Source organism: Zootoca vivipara, chromosome 13 (genome assembly GCF_965207765.1).
Source record: "Zootoca vivipara chromosome 13, rZooViv2.hap1.1, whole genome shotgun sequence".
Lineage (NCBI taxonomy): Eukaryota > Metazoa > Chordata > Lepidosauria > Squamata > Lacertidae > Zootoca > Zootoca vivipara.
In genome coordinates this window covers 24,676,130-24,693,543 of record NC_142596.1, presented here as the reverse complement: position 1 = coordinate 24,693,543, position 17,414 = coordinate 24,676,130, and the positions used below count along the sequence as shown (strand labels likewise).

Below are 17,414 nucleotides of genomic sequence, written 5' to 3'. Positions count from 1 at the left end.
TTAATTTCCTTTACTGTTATTACAGGCTGTTTTGGAAAGTACTTGGCCGTCAAGCAATCGAAGTGGCTATTTTCTGTGGACGAAGATAAGAAACGTTGTCTTAGGAATAGCTCAGTTTAAAAGAGTTCTAAGGAAGCAACCTGCAAATGGCATCCACAAAGTTCTTTCTGGTAGGAGTTTTTATGCGTTTTTTGGTTTGTAGCTCTGCAAATGTAACTGCTCTCAATTGGTAGAAATGCCCAGATTTCAAAATCAGTCTTAATTTATGCAGCATATTCTATTCAGTGTTGTAATTGCTGTAATGGATGACACAAAAACCAGGGGTGTCTTATCCAGACTAACATGACTGATAGGGCCTCAGCTATGTAGCACATTCTGCTGCGTGTACCTCTTGAAAATACGATAAGCTATATGACACAATGAGGAAGAGACGCTGATGGAAGAGGAATGGTTAGAATCCTGGGTCTCTCTGGTAAAACTATGGGGAACAAATATTTAGAGATTTATCGCATTGCTATCTCAAAATATTAGACACATAGGAAGCTGCATTGGTCCATCGAGGTCAGCACTAATTACACAGGCCAGCAGCAGCTCTCCATGGTTTCAGACAGGGAACATTCTCAGCTCTGCTTGGAGATGGCACAGGGGACCAAACCCAGGACCTTCAGCGTGCAAAGTAGATCCTCAACCACTGAACCATGCTTCTTCCCTGTACAAGTCACAGTGGTCCACAATACATACATTCTAGACTGACATTTTGGCAGAGATTAAGTTACTGGCTGTCGTCTAGATTTATCTGGTAAGACAGTCTTACTCAGGAGTCTGCAAACCCCCCCCCCAAAAAAAAGCACTGGTCTTACTGAATTTCATAATTCAGAAGGGTAAAAATCCCTTTTCTCACAAACAGCTTCTTACATCCTTCCTAACTGCAGCCATACAGGTACTGGAACCAAGGGTCTTCTTTCTAATAATCAGTGCCACGCAAAAAATACAGGCAGTCTCTAAAAGCAGAACCGCCCTATTAACTGAGGACAGTCTTTAGACACCAAAAAGTCCCCCAAGTTTCTGGAAATGTTTTACTACTGAGTTTCCTCATTCAAACAAATGGTCACTTTTACAAACAGTATCACCTCTATATTTCATCGCAACAGCATCCCATTGTTCCCTTTCTGCTTGGCATTCTTTTTATAGTAAAAATGTATTGTTAATTTTTTAAAATCCTTTTTCTTATGATAGGGGAACATTCAGATCTGTTATACAGGCTATCGAAAGCAGCAGCTAAACAAGGGAAAGCCACTGCTCAGAGGAATGGTGAGCAAAAGGAAGAGAAGAAAGAGAGTGACTCTAGTTCTTGTAAGTATCAAGTATTGATACTTGTTATGTTGCCTAAATTCTGTTCCTTTGTTCCTTTGGGGTTGTTTTGATTCCAACTTTTCTGCACTGCCTCTCTTTTGAATATCCCTTTACTGGTGTATTTCTGTGCCATGTTGCATCATAGACCACCAGCAGCTTGGGAGAACTATTGGGGCAGCCACACCTTTTGGTGTCAGTATTTTTAATTGTTAGCCCCCTTGGGTGCCTTGGTTTATCAATGCACTGTAATGCAATATATAAAATTAAAATGAATACCTTCCACAAGCACTGCTAGGCAAATGCAAAGACAAAGAAGAGAGTCAATAAGGCAAATGGCTTTCTTCTTTCTTCACCATTATTCTCTCGGCCCTTTTTATTATTGGCTGAATGTTCACTGGAGCAAATGCATATGATGTAGAACTATAACAACCTCTATGTTTTCATAGAGTGAATTTATGCACATTTGAATTTAGGAGGTTTGGAAAGATGGTTACGCCTGCAGGGGATTTTAATCTATTATGAGTCTTAAAACAGACATGAAAAACTTGGTTTTTTGCCTCTGGTGAAAAGTACAGATTTTCTGTGCTTCTGGGAAGAGCATGAAGACTTTGTTACTCAGTTGCATAACGGATCAAAGAACCTAGATTTTTACAGGGATGTGTGTGTGTGCACATTTCTAAATCAATGTTAAATTGTGTGGTGGTGCTGCTATTATTAATAAAATTTATATCCAGCACTTTCCTCCAAAGGAGCCCAGGGCAGCAAACATAACAGTGCAAAAGCAATACAATTAAAACTTCTAAATCCAATTAAGAGCAACCTGTAACAACAGTTTAAAACTCCTAAAAGCTACCACCTCCTCTTTGACTAATAATTCCAGGGTTGCCACAGACCAGGATTTTCAGCCATCCAATGCCTAGGTAAACAGGAATGTTTTATAATTTCTCCTAAAAGTTAATAGTAAGGGAGATTGAAGCACCTTGGCACTGTTTTGGTACTTGAGTCCCGTGCCACTTAGGGCCTCGGGTGTAAATACTAATACCTTGAATTGGGCCAAATAGCTCATTGACACCCAGTGTTGTGTCTTAAGTACACGTGACACCTAGTCCCATTAGGTTGCCCCACTTATTAACCTAGCAGCAGCATTCTGTATTAGCTGCAGCCTCAGGACTACCTTCAAGGGCAGCCTCACATAGATCACATTACAGTAGTCCAAGTGGGAGGCCACCAGACTATGGGTAACTGAGGCTATCCCAATCCAGGAATGACTGTAGTTGGAGAACCAGTCTAAGCTGGGAATAAGCGCATAAGCAATATCACCAGGGGTTCCCAAACTAAGGCCCGGGGGCCGGATGCGGCCCAATCGCCTTCTAAATCCAGCCCACGGACAATCCAGGAATCAGCATGTTTTTACATGAGTAGATGTGTCCTTTTATTTAATATGCATCTCTAGGTTATTTGTGGGGCCTGCCTGGTGTTTTTACATGAGTAGAATGTGTCCTTTTATTTAAAATGCATCTCTGGGTTATTTGTGGAGCATAGGAATTCGTTCATATATTTTTTTCCAAAATATAGTCCGGCCCCCCACAAGGTCTGAGGTACAGTGGACCGGCCCCCTGCTGAAAAAGTTTGCTGACCCCTGAATATCACCTCCTGCCACTGCCCTCCTCCCTGCTACTATATGGCAATCACTTGTCATGTGTACTTACTGCTAAGAGATTCTGCTGCGCAGGTTTCAGCTGCCATGTTCCCTTGCTGATAATGCACCATGCTAGCACCTACACACATGCACAGTATCATACGGAAACATGTAATATATGCAAACCAGCCTGCCCTGCGAGCAGTAAAGAAGTGTGAGGGGGTCTACATGGTATGCTAGTTTGACTTTTGAATACCTAACAACATGGGGAGATGGCTTATGGTTAATGCATGTCTTTTTCTAGCATTTACTGAGAGCAAGCTCAACTCTTGACAAGTGATATATGTATATTGTCTTTGTATACAGTATCTGAAGTAGAAAGTGGAAAGGGAAGTGGTGACTGCCTTCCTTCATTAAATTATCAAAATTCGAATAGAGCTAAGCCTGTGTCAAGGATTGTTCGCCTGAATGATAAAATTGGCAAAGTAGCAGATACAGCAGGAGAGATCGGCAGAGGTAAGCTGGTGCAGTTGATTCTTACGAATTGATGGTTTTGACTCATTTATTTTCTGTAAGACAACAATCCCATTGCATGCATTCATTCATAAGAGGGCCAGATATTTTTTCCCCAGGACTGTTAACAGAATTCTGTATTAATATGGTAGTACATAAGGGTCCCCATTCTATCATAAAACTCCTACACATGTTAGAGATATCTAGGCTTTATGGCAATTTCTTCACTGCTTTGCTTTGTGACTAAAGTAACTCAACTTCCCTGGATTTGTGTGTGTTTCCCCCTCTTGCAGAAAGCTCTGCAGGATTGTTATTCTCTTGCTTTGAGGATATCAACAAAACAAGAGTTACTAAAGTTGAAAGCTTAAGAAGCAGGCACTTAAATGCAGCTGAATTGGATCAGAAACGGATAGTTTGGAGAAACAGGAACCGTAATCTGAGTGGAGATGCTCTGATAGAACTCATGAAAAACCATATTAACCAGGAGGCAAGTCCAGAACAAATCATTGAAAAACTAGGAGTGGATGCAAAAATTCTTTCTAAAGTGTTTGAGAAGAGAAAAAGGCCCAACACTCTCAACATCAGGCAGTCTTCCTTGGGACCCAGTAAGAGAGGGAACTTGGAGAAAGAATCCAGTGATGAGGATGCTCCCTATGAGGACAGTTTTGTGGACAAAACAGAGTCTCCTGTCATATTTGATTTGGAAGATTTGGATAATGAACCTTTTCCAGTGAAGACTGTGAAGCTGTTACATAAAAAGCCCAAGAGGATTCAGCGAGCCATCAGCTTTCCAGTGAAGCTTGTTGAGAAAACTGGTGTTGAGATGGGATTTGATCCACTTTCCTTGCTGGCTGCTGAAACAGAACAACAGAAAGAAGAAGAGGATGATGATGAGGACAGAAGTGCCTCAACCCCGTCTGCAAGGCGAGATTTAGCTGAAGAAATAGAAATGTATATGAACAATATGAGCAGCCCCTTAACAAACCGTACACCAAGCATAGATTTGCAAATGGCCTACAGTGACAAGAACACCAACAAAAAGAGTCCAACGTTGGCTCAGCCATGCCGGAGATCTAGCCTTCCTCCAAACTCACCCAGACTGGCGAACCTTACCAAATCCAAAAGCTACCACATAAAAAATGAAGAAAGGAGAAGGGACAGACTTTGGTCCTCTCCAGTATTTTCTCCTCATAGTCTGTCCAGGGGACAATCTCAGGATACAGCTGGCGCAATAGCTCTTGCCTCTCCAACTGCGTTCAACTTGGATACACTGCTAACACCTACCTTTGACGTTCTAAAGACCAGCATGTTTTCTGCAGGGAAAGGGGTTGCTGAGAAGGCCAGCAAGTGGTACTCAAAGTTTACTACGTATGCAGCATCAGCAAAGGTAAGCTTCTTAAAACATTGCTGGGTGCAAGGGGAACAAAAATGGCTCCTGTAGTACAGCAGTTCTCAAACTGTGGTGTCCAGCTCTTTTGCGCAGTGCAGGTGTGTGAGAAACTTGCCCTGTCACTGAAGATGATAAAAATGTTTTCAGCAAAGATTTGGGTATGCATACAAATCCGGTGATTTGAGAGCCAGGTGCATGTAAATCACACTGAGACTGACAGACCTGACTTTCCTCTGGGAGACTCCAAGAGGAAAGAAAATAATAGTTATGTCAAACACAGAGAAGGAAAATGGTTGCAAAATAAATCAACAGGGCCCTCTTTCTTCTTGCATTGTAGGGACAAGTAAATTGTTGTTATTGCATTGATCAAATTTTTCATCCTGAAAGAGGAAAAGATTTTTGCTCTCCAACAGCCAATAAATTTTGGAATGTGATGAGACATTGAAAGTGTCATCTATATGATAACCATTGCAGGAGATATTCAGTCTTCATTTGTTAACTATATACTGTACATGAGTCAGGTTGCTTGGCACTCAGCTTTTCACTACCAGTTAATAGAAGTCAACTTGGATGTTCAAAGCAGTTATTCTAGAAGACGATCCAGCTTGGTTCTGTTGGTATTGGTGGTAGTATTTCTTCCAGATACTTTCTATGAGGCCTTTGAGCACAGAAAACATTCCTATTCTTGTTTTCAGGATCAAAACTCAGACCGAGCAAGCATTTCATCCCTTGGGGCCCTTGATTCAGAAACTGCCTCCCTGACTGATGAGGAAGTCTGCAATGATCTTGAAAGCAACTCCTCTCCTCAAGAGAACGCCTCCTCTGTGTTAAAGGGAATTGGCTTGAGTAGGACAAGTCTTGAAAGTTCAGCTTCTAATAGTGGCACATCAAAGCGTTTTTCTCAGTCTGGTAAGAGTTTGCCTAAAATTTCTCAAATTTCCGTTCTTCCCCTATTTATTTTATTTTAGTTATTTCGTAACAGGTGTATGGGGTGCTAGGGGAGGGGTAGTACTTCTGGTGAGAGACACACTGTGCTCCTCCTGGGATAGTTTGTCCACCTTTGGTCCCCACCCTGCACTCAGCTGTCACCTAGAAGCTGGCAGCATGCGACAGCGACCACACCCCAAGAATGGCTTCGACTGGCCAGCTAAACCAGGTGAGGGTAGCTGATGGGTCTCAAACCCTCAATGGGTTAGGGACTTCCCCTGCATACAAAGACAGGCTCTGGCAGATGGAGTGGACAAAACCAGTGGGTCCAATAGTCAAGAAAGCAGGTTCTGCACATGCTGTAGAGTGAAGTGAGGGAAAGATGGGGCTTGTTAACCTGGAAAGGTAGCCCTTCGAGGAGAAGGGAAAATCAGATCCTAATCCTCTGCTTCTTTATGCGATATCTTCTGGAGAAGAAAACGCTGAGAAGTAAACTCTACACAAATCCGGAGTCGAGTCCCTAAGATGGTTGGGTGGTGCCTTGTATGCCTCCTTCCGGCAACTCGGTCAGCCAAGCTGGTGCTAAATGTATTGCTCTGCTTTCCTTCGGACCACATCAGTGAGGCTGAGAGACGGGTCTTGCCATCTGAGCAGCCCAGGAACTCCATACACACTGCCCAAGGTTGTGCCATGGGGAGGCCACTTCGGTGCTGCTAATGCAGCAGTTTGATTTCATCCCTGGAGGTGCACACCATTGCCTCTTGAGAGAGACAGATGTCAACAACAGTTATTTAGAAGTATTGTATACTGTACTGCTTTATTTCACGCAGGCCTCAAAGCATTTCCCATTAAAAAATATTGCAAAAAAAACAAAATCAAAAAATGTCGTAAAATTCAAAACATATAATAACAGTTTGCTTCTATTTAACAACAGCACAAGACAGTGATAGGGAAAGAGAAAATTAAACTTATCCACAAGAAGCTACTCAGGATCTTCCCTGCCTATTATTTGTACAGCAACAACAACAATGTATTCATGCAACTAACGTCACACCATGTCTAATTTGCAATAACTTTTAGTTTCCCTCTGGGGATGACCACCTCTCCTATCATTCTCTTCTCTTCTGCTTTTTGTTAGCAATATTCCAAATTCTAAGAGTATGTTTCTGTTTTTATTATTTATTTCTATTTATTTATAAAAGTACTTATATAGCTCTATTCATAAAGAATGACAGCTGTTTACAACAATTGTACTTTCCATGGCAATGTAGTACCGTCGTGGGTCAGTCTAACATTTCCTTCTGCAGTAACAAGTATCTGTTTGCCTTTTAGGCTCTCTTTCAAAGTTTCCTTTGCCTGGCAGATCAGAGCTGGTATCATCTTGCAGTACAAGCAGCACCAGCGTGTTCCAGAATTACGCACTGGAGGTACAGCATTTCCCCTTTTTAAACAGCTTGTGATATAAACTAGCAAAAAGGATAGGTTACTCGCTTTCTCAGTTTGGTGTGGAGGAGGTATCCAGATAACAGGTTGTCTCCTCCTCCTGGCTAGAAACAGACAAGGGACCATGGGACCCAGATCTTTTGTGCTACATCTGATTTCCTGAAACTCCTGCCTCATCAAAGAGCTCTCTGCTCTATCCCCACTCATCTCTACTTTACATTTCCCTGCTTAAGTTAGTGTTAGTTCTGATGAAAAGGATGGTTCATATACTTTCTAGTTTGCCCTGTGGAATGGCCATCACTTTAGGGCAGTAGGTGACCCTTCAGTTCAGAAATGTAGCTTTCTAATATTAATGGAAGATTTTCTGCCGGTTACTGCTAAGGGGGCCTTCATTACTCTTTCAAATGAACCTTCAAAAGCCTCATTACTATCCAAATGAGCAATCGTTGATACCCACTGATAAGCTGTTGGTAGAAGAAGCCAGCAAATCAATCTAAAATGTATTTGTCAGCTCTAAAAATAGAGTGATTCAGCTGCTAATTTGTTGACACTGCAGTGCAGCAAAATCCTCATAGCTGCTTTTTCTTCCATTGAGGCAGCTAATTAAATTTTAGTGACAGGGAGGGGTATCCTCAAGGGGATCGGCCGAATGTTGGAGAACTCCGTATTGCGCTCTGGAAAGGTCAGGACTCGGTAATTAAATCTCAAAGGGTTTAAAACAGGTGGGGAACCTACAGCCCACAGGCCGGATCTGGCCACTGCTTGGTTTCATCTGGCCCATGGGCAAGTATTTAGGAGATTTAAAAACTCTACATACAAATTGGTTCTTCCTCTTTTTCCTTCCATATCTTGGTTTGGTCTCTGTTATTTAGCATTGATAAGGATGAGGGAGGGGGAATGAGAGTGAGCAGCGGGTGTTTTATTGACTGATGTGACATCACATACACAATGCTTGCACAGAGCCCAGCCGTTCCTCATCTCCCACCCTCACTTTGACCTACTTCCTTCCTTTGTGCTGATAGAAGAATGAACCAAACCAATAGAGCAGGGAAGTTCCACACTCCTTTTTACCTTCCACACTTCACTGTCTGCAGCGACAGTGGTTCTTGGAGAATATTCCCGAGCCTGGCATATGACCTGTCTAAGAGGCTGCCTGAGCAGCAACAATCCCTATGCTACCATCAGCACCTTGTTCAGATCTTCGCAGCACCTCACCTTGTCAAACAAGTCTTGTTTGCCCGGCTGAATTGTTAGCATCCTTTACAGGAAACATGATGATATTGGTGTTCAGGGGCAGCCGAACATGGTGTAAAATGGTGTGAGGCTCAGTTAGCAGCCATACATTGTAGAGATGGGCCTGTGGCTCTTATGGGGTGTAGAATTCCAACACCCCCCATGAACGTTTTCTTGGGATCTCTTATGGAGTTCCCCCCAGGAGCCCCCAGACTGAAAGACACCCCCAAAAGTCTCTTTATGCTGAGAGGTCAAGCAGGGTCGGTTTTGTTTTGTTTTCTAATTAACAGAGAAGCAGGCTGTGTTGCTATTTGTGCTTCTATTATGCAGCCGGCTGAAGAGAATGCAGCCCAACATTCTTTGCTTTGAATTAACAAGCCGTGAAAGAGAAAAAAAACATCCTGCTTGTCCAAATGAAGTCCCCAGAGGCAAACTGAATTTGGCTCACAGCATGCAAAGAGGTGTCTTTGCCCTCACTTCTCTGCTCATTCCTTTCCTCCGCCTGTGGGCCAAAGGCCCTTGGAAGGCAGAAGCTTCCACATCCCTGTCTTAAAACAAGGTCACTAACAGAAAGAGGATATGCTGATGGTGGATTAGGTTGCTGATCTCTGAGTACCTTGAATTGAACATCTTCGTGCCTTGGTGGATTCATGTGTTGAAACTGAACTGCTGGTTGTTGTTGTTTTAGGCCTGCAATCTTTAATTAGCTTAATTAGTAGATTAGACAACTTACGTTTTAATTGGTTTAATTGGTATGAGGGCAGTTTTTGCTCAGGAAGGCTGGGAGTTAAGAGCACATTTACTTATTTGCTCAGCCCCTTTTAGTTCCAGCATGTAAATGTAAGAGCAGATGACAAAGAAATGGTTGAAGTTGCCTTGCAAACAAGGCCACAAGCAAGCATTTTTGTTAGCCAGCCTGCCAGTTCAGATATAAGACTGCAGTTCTGTGCACGCTTAACTTAGAAGTCAGCCACACTGAATTCAGATTTGCTTTCCCAAAAACACATCTGGAATTGGGCTGTTTTTATCTCCAAAACCTGAAAAACTGAAAATTTTACTCGATGTTTCACTGTAACCTATCAGAATGCAACATATTCAAACCCTGTGTACATTACATTATTGACTTTCAACTTCAATGAATGAATCTAAAATACCAAAACAAGTTTAATATTTACAAACATTTCCTCCTGTATTTTAAGATTTCCTTTGGTGGTCAATTTGAAATGGGAATCTCCAGCCCCCCCTGAAGTTTTCAGCCAGAGAATAGGATGCAGAGCCGAGAGGCGCTTTCAGCCCAGCTCTAGGTTTTATTAATTCAGTTGCGTTTCTATTGCAGTTTGGTATGATTTGGGATTTCTCTTGTTCCTGGGGGCAAAAGCCGCACTGAGGGCTTTAATGAAATGCTTTCCACAGGTCCTCATCTCAAGCTGTTCACGATGCCACACCTGTGACTGTCTTGTACATGATGAAGAAATCATGGCAGGCTGGACAGCCGATGATTCCAACCTTAATACCACATGCCCTTTCTGCGGAAACCAATTCTTGCCTTCCCTGAACATCGAAATCAGAGATCTTCGGGGTCCTGGAAGGTAACTGATTATTTGCCATTGGAGTCTTGCTTGCCGTATTTCCAAACGTGCGTTGTTTAAAAATCCTCTAATTGCAACATTATTATTATTTTTGTACTTTTTATAGATATTTCCTGAAGTCCAGTCCATCTTCAGAGAACATGCAGCTTCCATCATCTTTTTTCCACCAGGCAGCAAAGTCCTGCATTTCTGATCCCACACCAGGATTTTCAGCATCTCTAATACCTGCTCAGGATGACTTGCATTCAAATAGGTAAAATCATCACATTTTGAATCAGTCAAAGAAAAAAACTTGACAGACCTGTAGGCATTTAATAATACTTTAATAAATGCCCACAGGCAAGTCACGGTTGCCCACTCCATCCTGACTGCTCAAAGTGGGTAAGAGGATGCTGACTTTGATGGTCCTTGGCCTGATTCAGCGATAAAAATAAAAACCATAAAGCAACATCAGAAAAGCAACAGTCTATCCAAAATACGAATTAGAAAACCACAGTAAAATCAGCATGAATCATTATGCTAATTTTTATTAATAATCAACAGTGGCACGGTAATAATCTATGCCCATCAGTTAGATAAATTATAGAAGATGCAGGGGAAATGGAGAGGAGGTTGTCATGAAATGGCTCAGATACATGAATAAGAAAAACAGTGTGTTCTGGCTTAGTGGTTAGGCTGAAGTCTATTTTCTGCCCACCTAAGAACCGGTTAGCAGGATGGCACATATATCAGACAGCAGGCAAGCAGGTTTATTGAAGGATGGATTCTATGTGCAGTGTGTTAGAACAGCAAATAACAGGACAGTGTTTGACCTTACCTTTTCTTTTTATTGTAGAGTTGTGTGTGAGAGAGAGAGGGGGGGGGGGTAAATGTTGATTTTTTAAAATGTGTGATTTTAGGTAAAATTAAAAAATACAATTACAAATATTCTTTTGTTGGTAACAGATCCAAAGAGCCTGATAGCACCTGTGCCAGAAGCATTCAGATCCCTCCAAGAAGGCAAAATACTGCTGGGACTGAGCACACCAGCCACGCCTTGTCTCGAAGCATGAGTACCTTCAGTCCCCTGGAGGTGGAGGAAACAGAGCATCACAAGCACAGTCACATTGTTCCCACTGGGAGCTTGCCTACCACATTGCAGGGGACAGCTGTAAGTACTTAGGCCTTCTTTCTTGCCTTCCTAACTGGGATATTCAGAGCAATCAAAGATTCTGCAAAGCACAATTGCTTTTACCATGTTGGTGCTAGTCGTCCTGCTTAAAAATTACCAAAGGGGGGATATTTGACCAATGGTGTAATCCCAGAAGTGTCACACAGAGTTAAACTATAAAGCTTGGTCCCACAAGAGGCAGTGATAGTCACCAGTTTGAATGGCTTAGATTAATTCATGGAGGATAAGGCTATTCAATGGCTACTAGCTACCATGTTCTCCCGCCACTATTGGAGGCAGTATGTCTCTGAATACCAGTTGCTGAGAATCACAAGTGGAAAGAGCACTATTGCACTTGGGTCCTGTTTGTGGACTTCACTTTGGGACTTTTGGTTGACCACTGGGAGAACATGATACTGGACTTAAAAGGGCATTTGGTCTGGCAGCCAGGCTCTTAAGTTTTAATGATACCCAATAAAACAATAGTCAAACAACAGTGGACATTAGGAGCATAGGAAGCTTCCTTTTACTAAGTCAGGACATTGATCCATCTAGCTCAAGATGCACTGACCAGCATTAGCTCTCCAGAGTTTCAGATTGGGATCTTTGCCCAGCCCTACCAGAAGATGCTAGGGATTTCACCTGGGAACTTTCTGCATGTAAAGCAGTTGCTCTTAACACTGAGCCATGGCCCTTCCCCAAATTAAAGCCCATCGGAGAATAAAAGGCTAGGAAAATGAAAAGGTCTTCTCCTGGCACCTAACGGACATCAGTGTAAGCGCTAGGATAGGTTCTCAAGAGTGTTGCAGCTGAGAAGGCTGCCTCTTCTTATCCACTTTACCGTAGTAGCTCCTGAAGAAGAACCTGTAAAGTAGAGCTTAGCTAATCATGAGATCCAATCTGGGGTAGTGGTTAGAGTGTCAGCCCAGAACCTGGGAGACGAGGGTTCAAATCCCCACACAGCCATGAAGAACATTGGGTGACCTTGGGCCAATCACAGTCTCTCAGCCTAACCTACCTCACAGGGTTTCTGTGAGGGTAAAATGTGTGGGTTGGGGGTGGAGAAGACCACTTCGAGCTCCTCAGAGAAAAGATGGAATGTAAATGTAATAATAAATGCAAAAAAGGTTTCTTTTTATTTCTTTATATATGCAATAGGATCCTTTGGGGTTGGAGTGGCGTTTGCAGAGTCCAGAGCCCATAACTGTCCCATACCTGAGTCCTCTTGTTGTATGGAAGGAGCTTGAAAGTTTATTAGAAAACGAAGGGGATCATGTGATAACAGTGCCAGACTTTGTGGACCACCATCCCATTGTGTTCTGGAATCTAGTGTGGTATTTTCGACGCCTGGACTTACCCAGTAACTTACCAGGATTAATACTGTCCTCTGAGCATTGTAATAAGAATTCAAAGGTATGAAAAATGGCTGTACAGCATCATTGACTGTACAGCATCTTCTTTGTTTTAAAGGGCATGAGAAATTATTAAAACCTTGTGCCTTCTGATTGCAGCTCTCTTCTATGCTCCTTCAGCTTCCCACCCCAGGGATTTTGGGACTGTGCATGCATGTGTTTTGGGGTGGGGAAAGAGAGAGAGAACTACTAATCTGTTTAAGAGCTGTATTGAACGAGTTCTGGGATTGCTTCTGATTCTAGAGAGCCTGTTGATATCCTCATAATGAGTACCAAAAGCATGCTGGCTAGATCTCTGAAATTGAAGACTGAGCAGTATTCTGCTCGGCCTTGCAGAATGCTTCAAGAATGGAAAATAAGTGCATGTCTAGTCTCTGGTCAAGACTAGATGAGATGCCAATAGCCAGTGCAGGGGACTGGCAGAGATGTAAATAGTAGGTGCCAGGGTACTGTGCATAGTTTGTTTTTGTTTTTTTTCTTTTACCCCACTGTGTTTCTAATCTGGATCAAAGAGTCTGCTCCTTGCACTGGGGGGGAAAGTTCAATTTGTGACAGTGGCAAAGGAACAGGGGACCAATGCAAATCCATACCACTGCAGGGAACAAAGAGCTAAAAAAACCCATTACACCTTACCTCACAGGCTAGGGTCTCAATCCTGTTTACTTTTTTGCCTTTAGCCACACCCACTTTCACCTCTGGCCAGGGTATTCATAACTCTTCAATGGGGCCCTAGCAGAGGAGAAGCTCACAGTGCGATAGCCGAAAGTCGGAATTGTTATCCTTCTTTCCCACTGTGTGTGTGACATCAAGGAAGTTTGATGCTGTTCTGTAATTTCCTACTGTTATGTTCAGTCTTGTCTTTTGTGTTATTATTGCTCAGATTCCCAGGAATTGCATCTTAGAGGACAGCAAGTACGTTCTAATTCAGATGCTGTGGGACAACATGAAATTGCATAAGGATCCAGGGCAGCCTCTCTATATTCTGTGGAATGCACAGGGTAAGTGATGACTGGCATGCAGCCTGGAAGCTGCTGTGTGGTGTTTTTAGAACAAATTCCTCACTACGACCACCAGTAACTTAAGCTGATAAGCAATGGGGATTTTGATTGTGCTAATCTGTTTGTCTTGCAGGTCAAAACCAAACACTTGTGTTTGAGAGTGAGTGTTACATTCTGTACCGTTCAGGCTGATTTATTATTATTATTATTATTATTATTATTATTATTATTATTATTATTTTAATAAAAAATTATATTCCCCCCCTTTTTAGTGTGTACTGTATGTTTATACAGTAACTTTTTGGCTTACAGTGTACTGCCTTAGCACACATTTATTTTCCAGCCTTTTTTTCATTGAATCTTTAAATTCCTATCCTTTTTTTCTTTTCTTTTTTTAAGATGAACCATTGGAGTTGTGTTGGTGATTTGCCATGTAGGCAGAGGTGGCTGATCCATTAAGACAAATGGAGAGACTCCCCCATCACCCTCTGCTAGACCCAGCTAGTCTTCCCACCTACCTGCCTTATATCCAGTCCAGGAGGTGGCTGGCTGCCAGCTTCCTCCTCCACCTTAGTCTCAGTTATGGAACTCTGCAGGGAGGAAGATGCAGGCTACACCAGCATCTGTTGGCTCCACGTTTCATTGGTTCTGCCTCTCCGGCTTCTCTGCCTTCCTGTCTCAATGGACACCAGCCACCACTACTTGCAGGGGTCACCTGAGTAAAACCTTGCATTGGTCTCAATGCTTGTTTTTGAATTGGCTTTTAATACCCATTTTGTTGCAACTCTTATATGCTATTGGCCAGAACTTCCCTTTTATGGCTTGCTTTTTTGTGCTTTGTTTTTGTACTCCCTTTATCCTGATTCTGTCTTTATATGACAAGCGTTTTTTTGCAGAACCAACTTAAAAGGTATCCTTGTTTTTACCTTTCAGCTGTTATTCCCCCTAAGCCCTGTCACTGCTGTTTTTCATTTCCTTCTTTAATATTCCTTTTTATTCCTTCTCCCCAGCACAAAATTACCCAGTGGTTCGTTTACTGCAGAGCGATGACAGCTCATTTAACCAGGAGCTCTTAAGAAGCATGGTGAAGAGTATTAAGATGAATGATGTCTATGGGCCAATGAGCCAAATCCTAGAGAGGCTGAACAAATGGCCACAGATGAAAAGGCAAAGGTAAATGAGCACAGTTAAAAAGAAGCCTATAGTATCATGTTGTAAGAGGAGGAAGTCATTCATCCCCATTGAGAGTATCAATGCTTTGATGTTCTGAACCTTGAAAAAGGATGCCTCTTGATAGGATGTCTTATGGGCTGTAACATCATTTCATGCTACCGTATGTGTTTGATACCTGAATGCTTCTTTAGAACAAGCACTCTGCACTCTTTCTTGTAGAGGTGGTGGCAGTTATTATTTCACAGTGTTCACTGGAACGTAATCACCCACCCACAAAAAAAGGCTTGCAGTATTTTTAAAAGAAAATGTTTTAAATGCATATCCAGTCCTGTGGGCTTTCCAGTGGTCTCCCACCCAAATCATGCCCACATCTGATAAGCTTCAACAACGCTGCAGCTCTAGGTGATCCCAGACCAATTCACCGGACTCCTTGAACCTATACCCTCAGTCCAAGCAGCCACAGTGCTGTGTGCTTGTGTGTATCCTATTTGGCAAAGCAGCAGTGAGGATCACAAATGCACTATTAAACATCAAGGCTTTCTCACTCAGTGGAGGGTGGCAGCCAGAGTGGTTCATTCCTCCCATTTGTTATGGGGGAAGGGCCATGAAAATTCTTCAGGCAGGGACTCGCTCCCTCACATCCTGGCTGCTACAAAGTGTGTCAGTGCTTCTGCTCCACTTTCTTTGGGTGTAGGTAGCTGGAGTGGGAAGCAAGTTGGACCAGCTTTGCATTTTGATTGTGCCTACTGCACGGTGTTCTCCTAAGTGGGTCACAATGCAAAACCACCGTGGCTCACAAAAAAAATGTGGAAACGTAGCAAAGTGGTGCCCTGATCAACCCCAGAGGCAATAACAGAACAAAGAGAAGAAATGTCAGGCATCACAAAACTGTGTTTATGTAGAGCCCAAGCAATTTTTGGGGGGAAATCGCTTTTTCAAGGGCACTGCAAAAGCATGTACTTAACATGATTGCAGCTTCTGCAGATCACCTGAAATAGATACAGGGTGAGGCTCCGTGGATACAGAGTACACATGTTCCATGGGGCCTCTTTTAAAAGACTCACCCTGTAGATAGATGGATAGATAGATAGATAGATAGATAGATAGATGATAGATAGATAGAGAGATAGAGGAGCAGGCTTGTTTATCAGGCTCTGAGAGTCTTCTCAAGAGCCTTCCAGAGCATGTTAAGGCAGAGGGCTTAAAAATTATTTCCATGCCACAAAAACCCTTAGCAGAAAGAGCTTTTAAACCCTCCACCCTGCTTACCAAGCCCCATTCTCAAAATCTTGGATGGCAGGGACAGTTCCAGGGCTTGTTCTGCCTTTGCATGATTCTGCCTTTGCACACAGTCCCTGGGAATGTAAACCTCGTGTCAATTGCAGTCCCAATATGTGGTATAAATAAGAAAAAGGGCAATTGGCACACAATAAAGTAGAACAATCTTCTGCAGCTTGGTGCCTCCCCAACCCCCAGATGTTTTGGAGTAGAGCTTTCATCAGGATCTAACCTCTTTGTCCAGGGTGGCACGGAGAGTGGGGTGCAATCCAGCCTTCCAGTCTCTTCTAACAGTGAGAACTCCCCTTCACCTCATGGTGTGTTTTCTAGACCTGGCAGGGCTATCATCATAGTCCAGTTAACAATAATAATAATAACAGTGCAAAAATCACTACTTTTTAATATATGTTGGAGAAGAATGTCCGGATTATATGAAGTATAGTAGGTTCATATAAGATTGTGGTTTTTAAAATAACACTTTCCAATGTATCTTTTTTAGGAGTCTTTATAGAGAAATACTATTTCTCTCTCTTGTTGCGCTTGGAAGGGATAACATTGATATAGGTAAGCCATCAGTTACGTTGTGTTGTGTGCTAAGTGCGCACAAAAGTAGTCATTGTAAGCTGTTGCTTCAAGAGTTAAAAGGATACTTTTTATTTTAAAGCATCTATTACAATCCTGTTTAGATGAAGTATAATAATTTAAACCTAGTTGTTTCTATTCTCTAAAGCCAGACTCGTAAATAGCTATTTGCCTGTGTGCGGTGAAGATCACCTTCAGGCAAACAGAGTGGGGAAGATTTTATAAAGGGAATAAGAATAGGTTTATTCCTCTGACTCAGACTATTGATAGTCAGTAAAACCATGGATTATGAAGAGGGCTTGTTTAACTAACCAGGGTTTGTTTTAAAACAATAATCTCTTATTCATATGCAGCAATAACTCGGGATTAATGGAAACTCAAGAGTAAATGCTGCAGAATTTTTTATTCTGGCTGTTTAGGAGGAGAGGGGAGTGGATGAGCTGAAGGTTTTGCTTTGGCTTAATTCTAATGCATGCACTCATGGTTTAGCATTATGTCCAAACCAGCCCAATTTACAAGCAGCTACTATTTATCTGTTGCTGCCACTAAGTTGGAACACCGCTAAATTGGAAGCACAAGCCACTTGGCGCCCACCCGTCAGCCCCCAATTGAGGTTATTAGTTCCTCTTGCTAATCTGGATATAACACATGTTTTTAAAAGGAATTGTGTAATGAAGTGCTCCAGGCAGGCTGTTTTGTGAAACATGAATGCAGAACTGTTGTCTAACATGGCA

General features: G+C 42.4%; 1 protein-coding gene across 3 annotated transcripts in view; it reads left to right on the top strand.

The window, feature by feature from the left end:
* Positions 1-17,414, top strand: part of DENND4A (DENN domain containing 4A) — a 62,312-nt gene that overhangs the window by 40,425 nt on the left and 4,473 nt on the right. For all 3 annotated transcript variants that reach the window (XM_035131081.3, XM_035131080.3, XM_088656474.1), the window contains 13 exons: positions 26-170; positions 1,237-1,353; positions 3,359-3,508; positions 3,799-4,892; positions 5,591-5,804; positions 7,155-7,249; positions 9,912-10,087; positions 10,194-10,340; positions 11,033-11,237; positions 12,396-12,650; positions 13,530-13,647; positions 14,658-14,820; positions 16,598-16,662. In XM_035131081.3, coding sequence (XP_034986972.2) covers positions 26-170; positions 1,237-1,353; positions 3,359-3,508; positions 3,799-4,892; positions 5,591-5,804; positions 7,155-7,249; positions 9,912-10,087; positions 10,194-10,340; positions 11,033-11,237; positions 12,396-12,650; positions 13,530-13,647; positions 14,658-14,820; positions 16,598-16,662 — 2,944 coding nt within the window. The remainder of the gene's footprint in view (positions 1-25; positions 171-1,236; positions 1,354-3,358; positions 3,509-3,798; positions 4,893-5,590; positions 5,805-7,154; positions 7,250-9,911; positions 10,088-10,193; positions 10,341-11,032; positions 11,238-12,395; positions 12,651-13,529; positions 13,648-14,657; positions 14,821-16,597; positions 16,663-17,414) is intronic.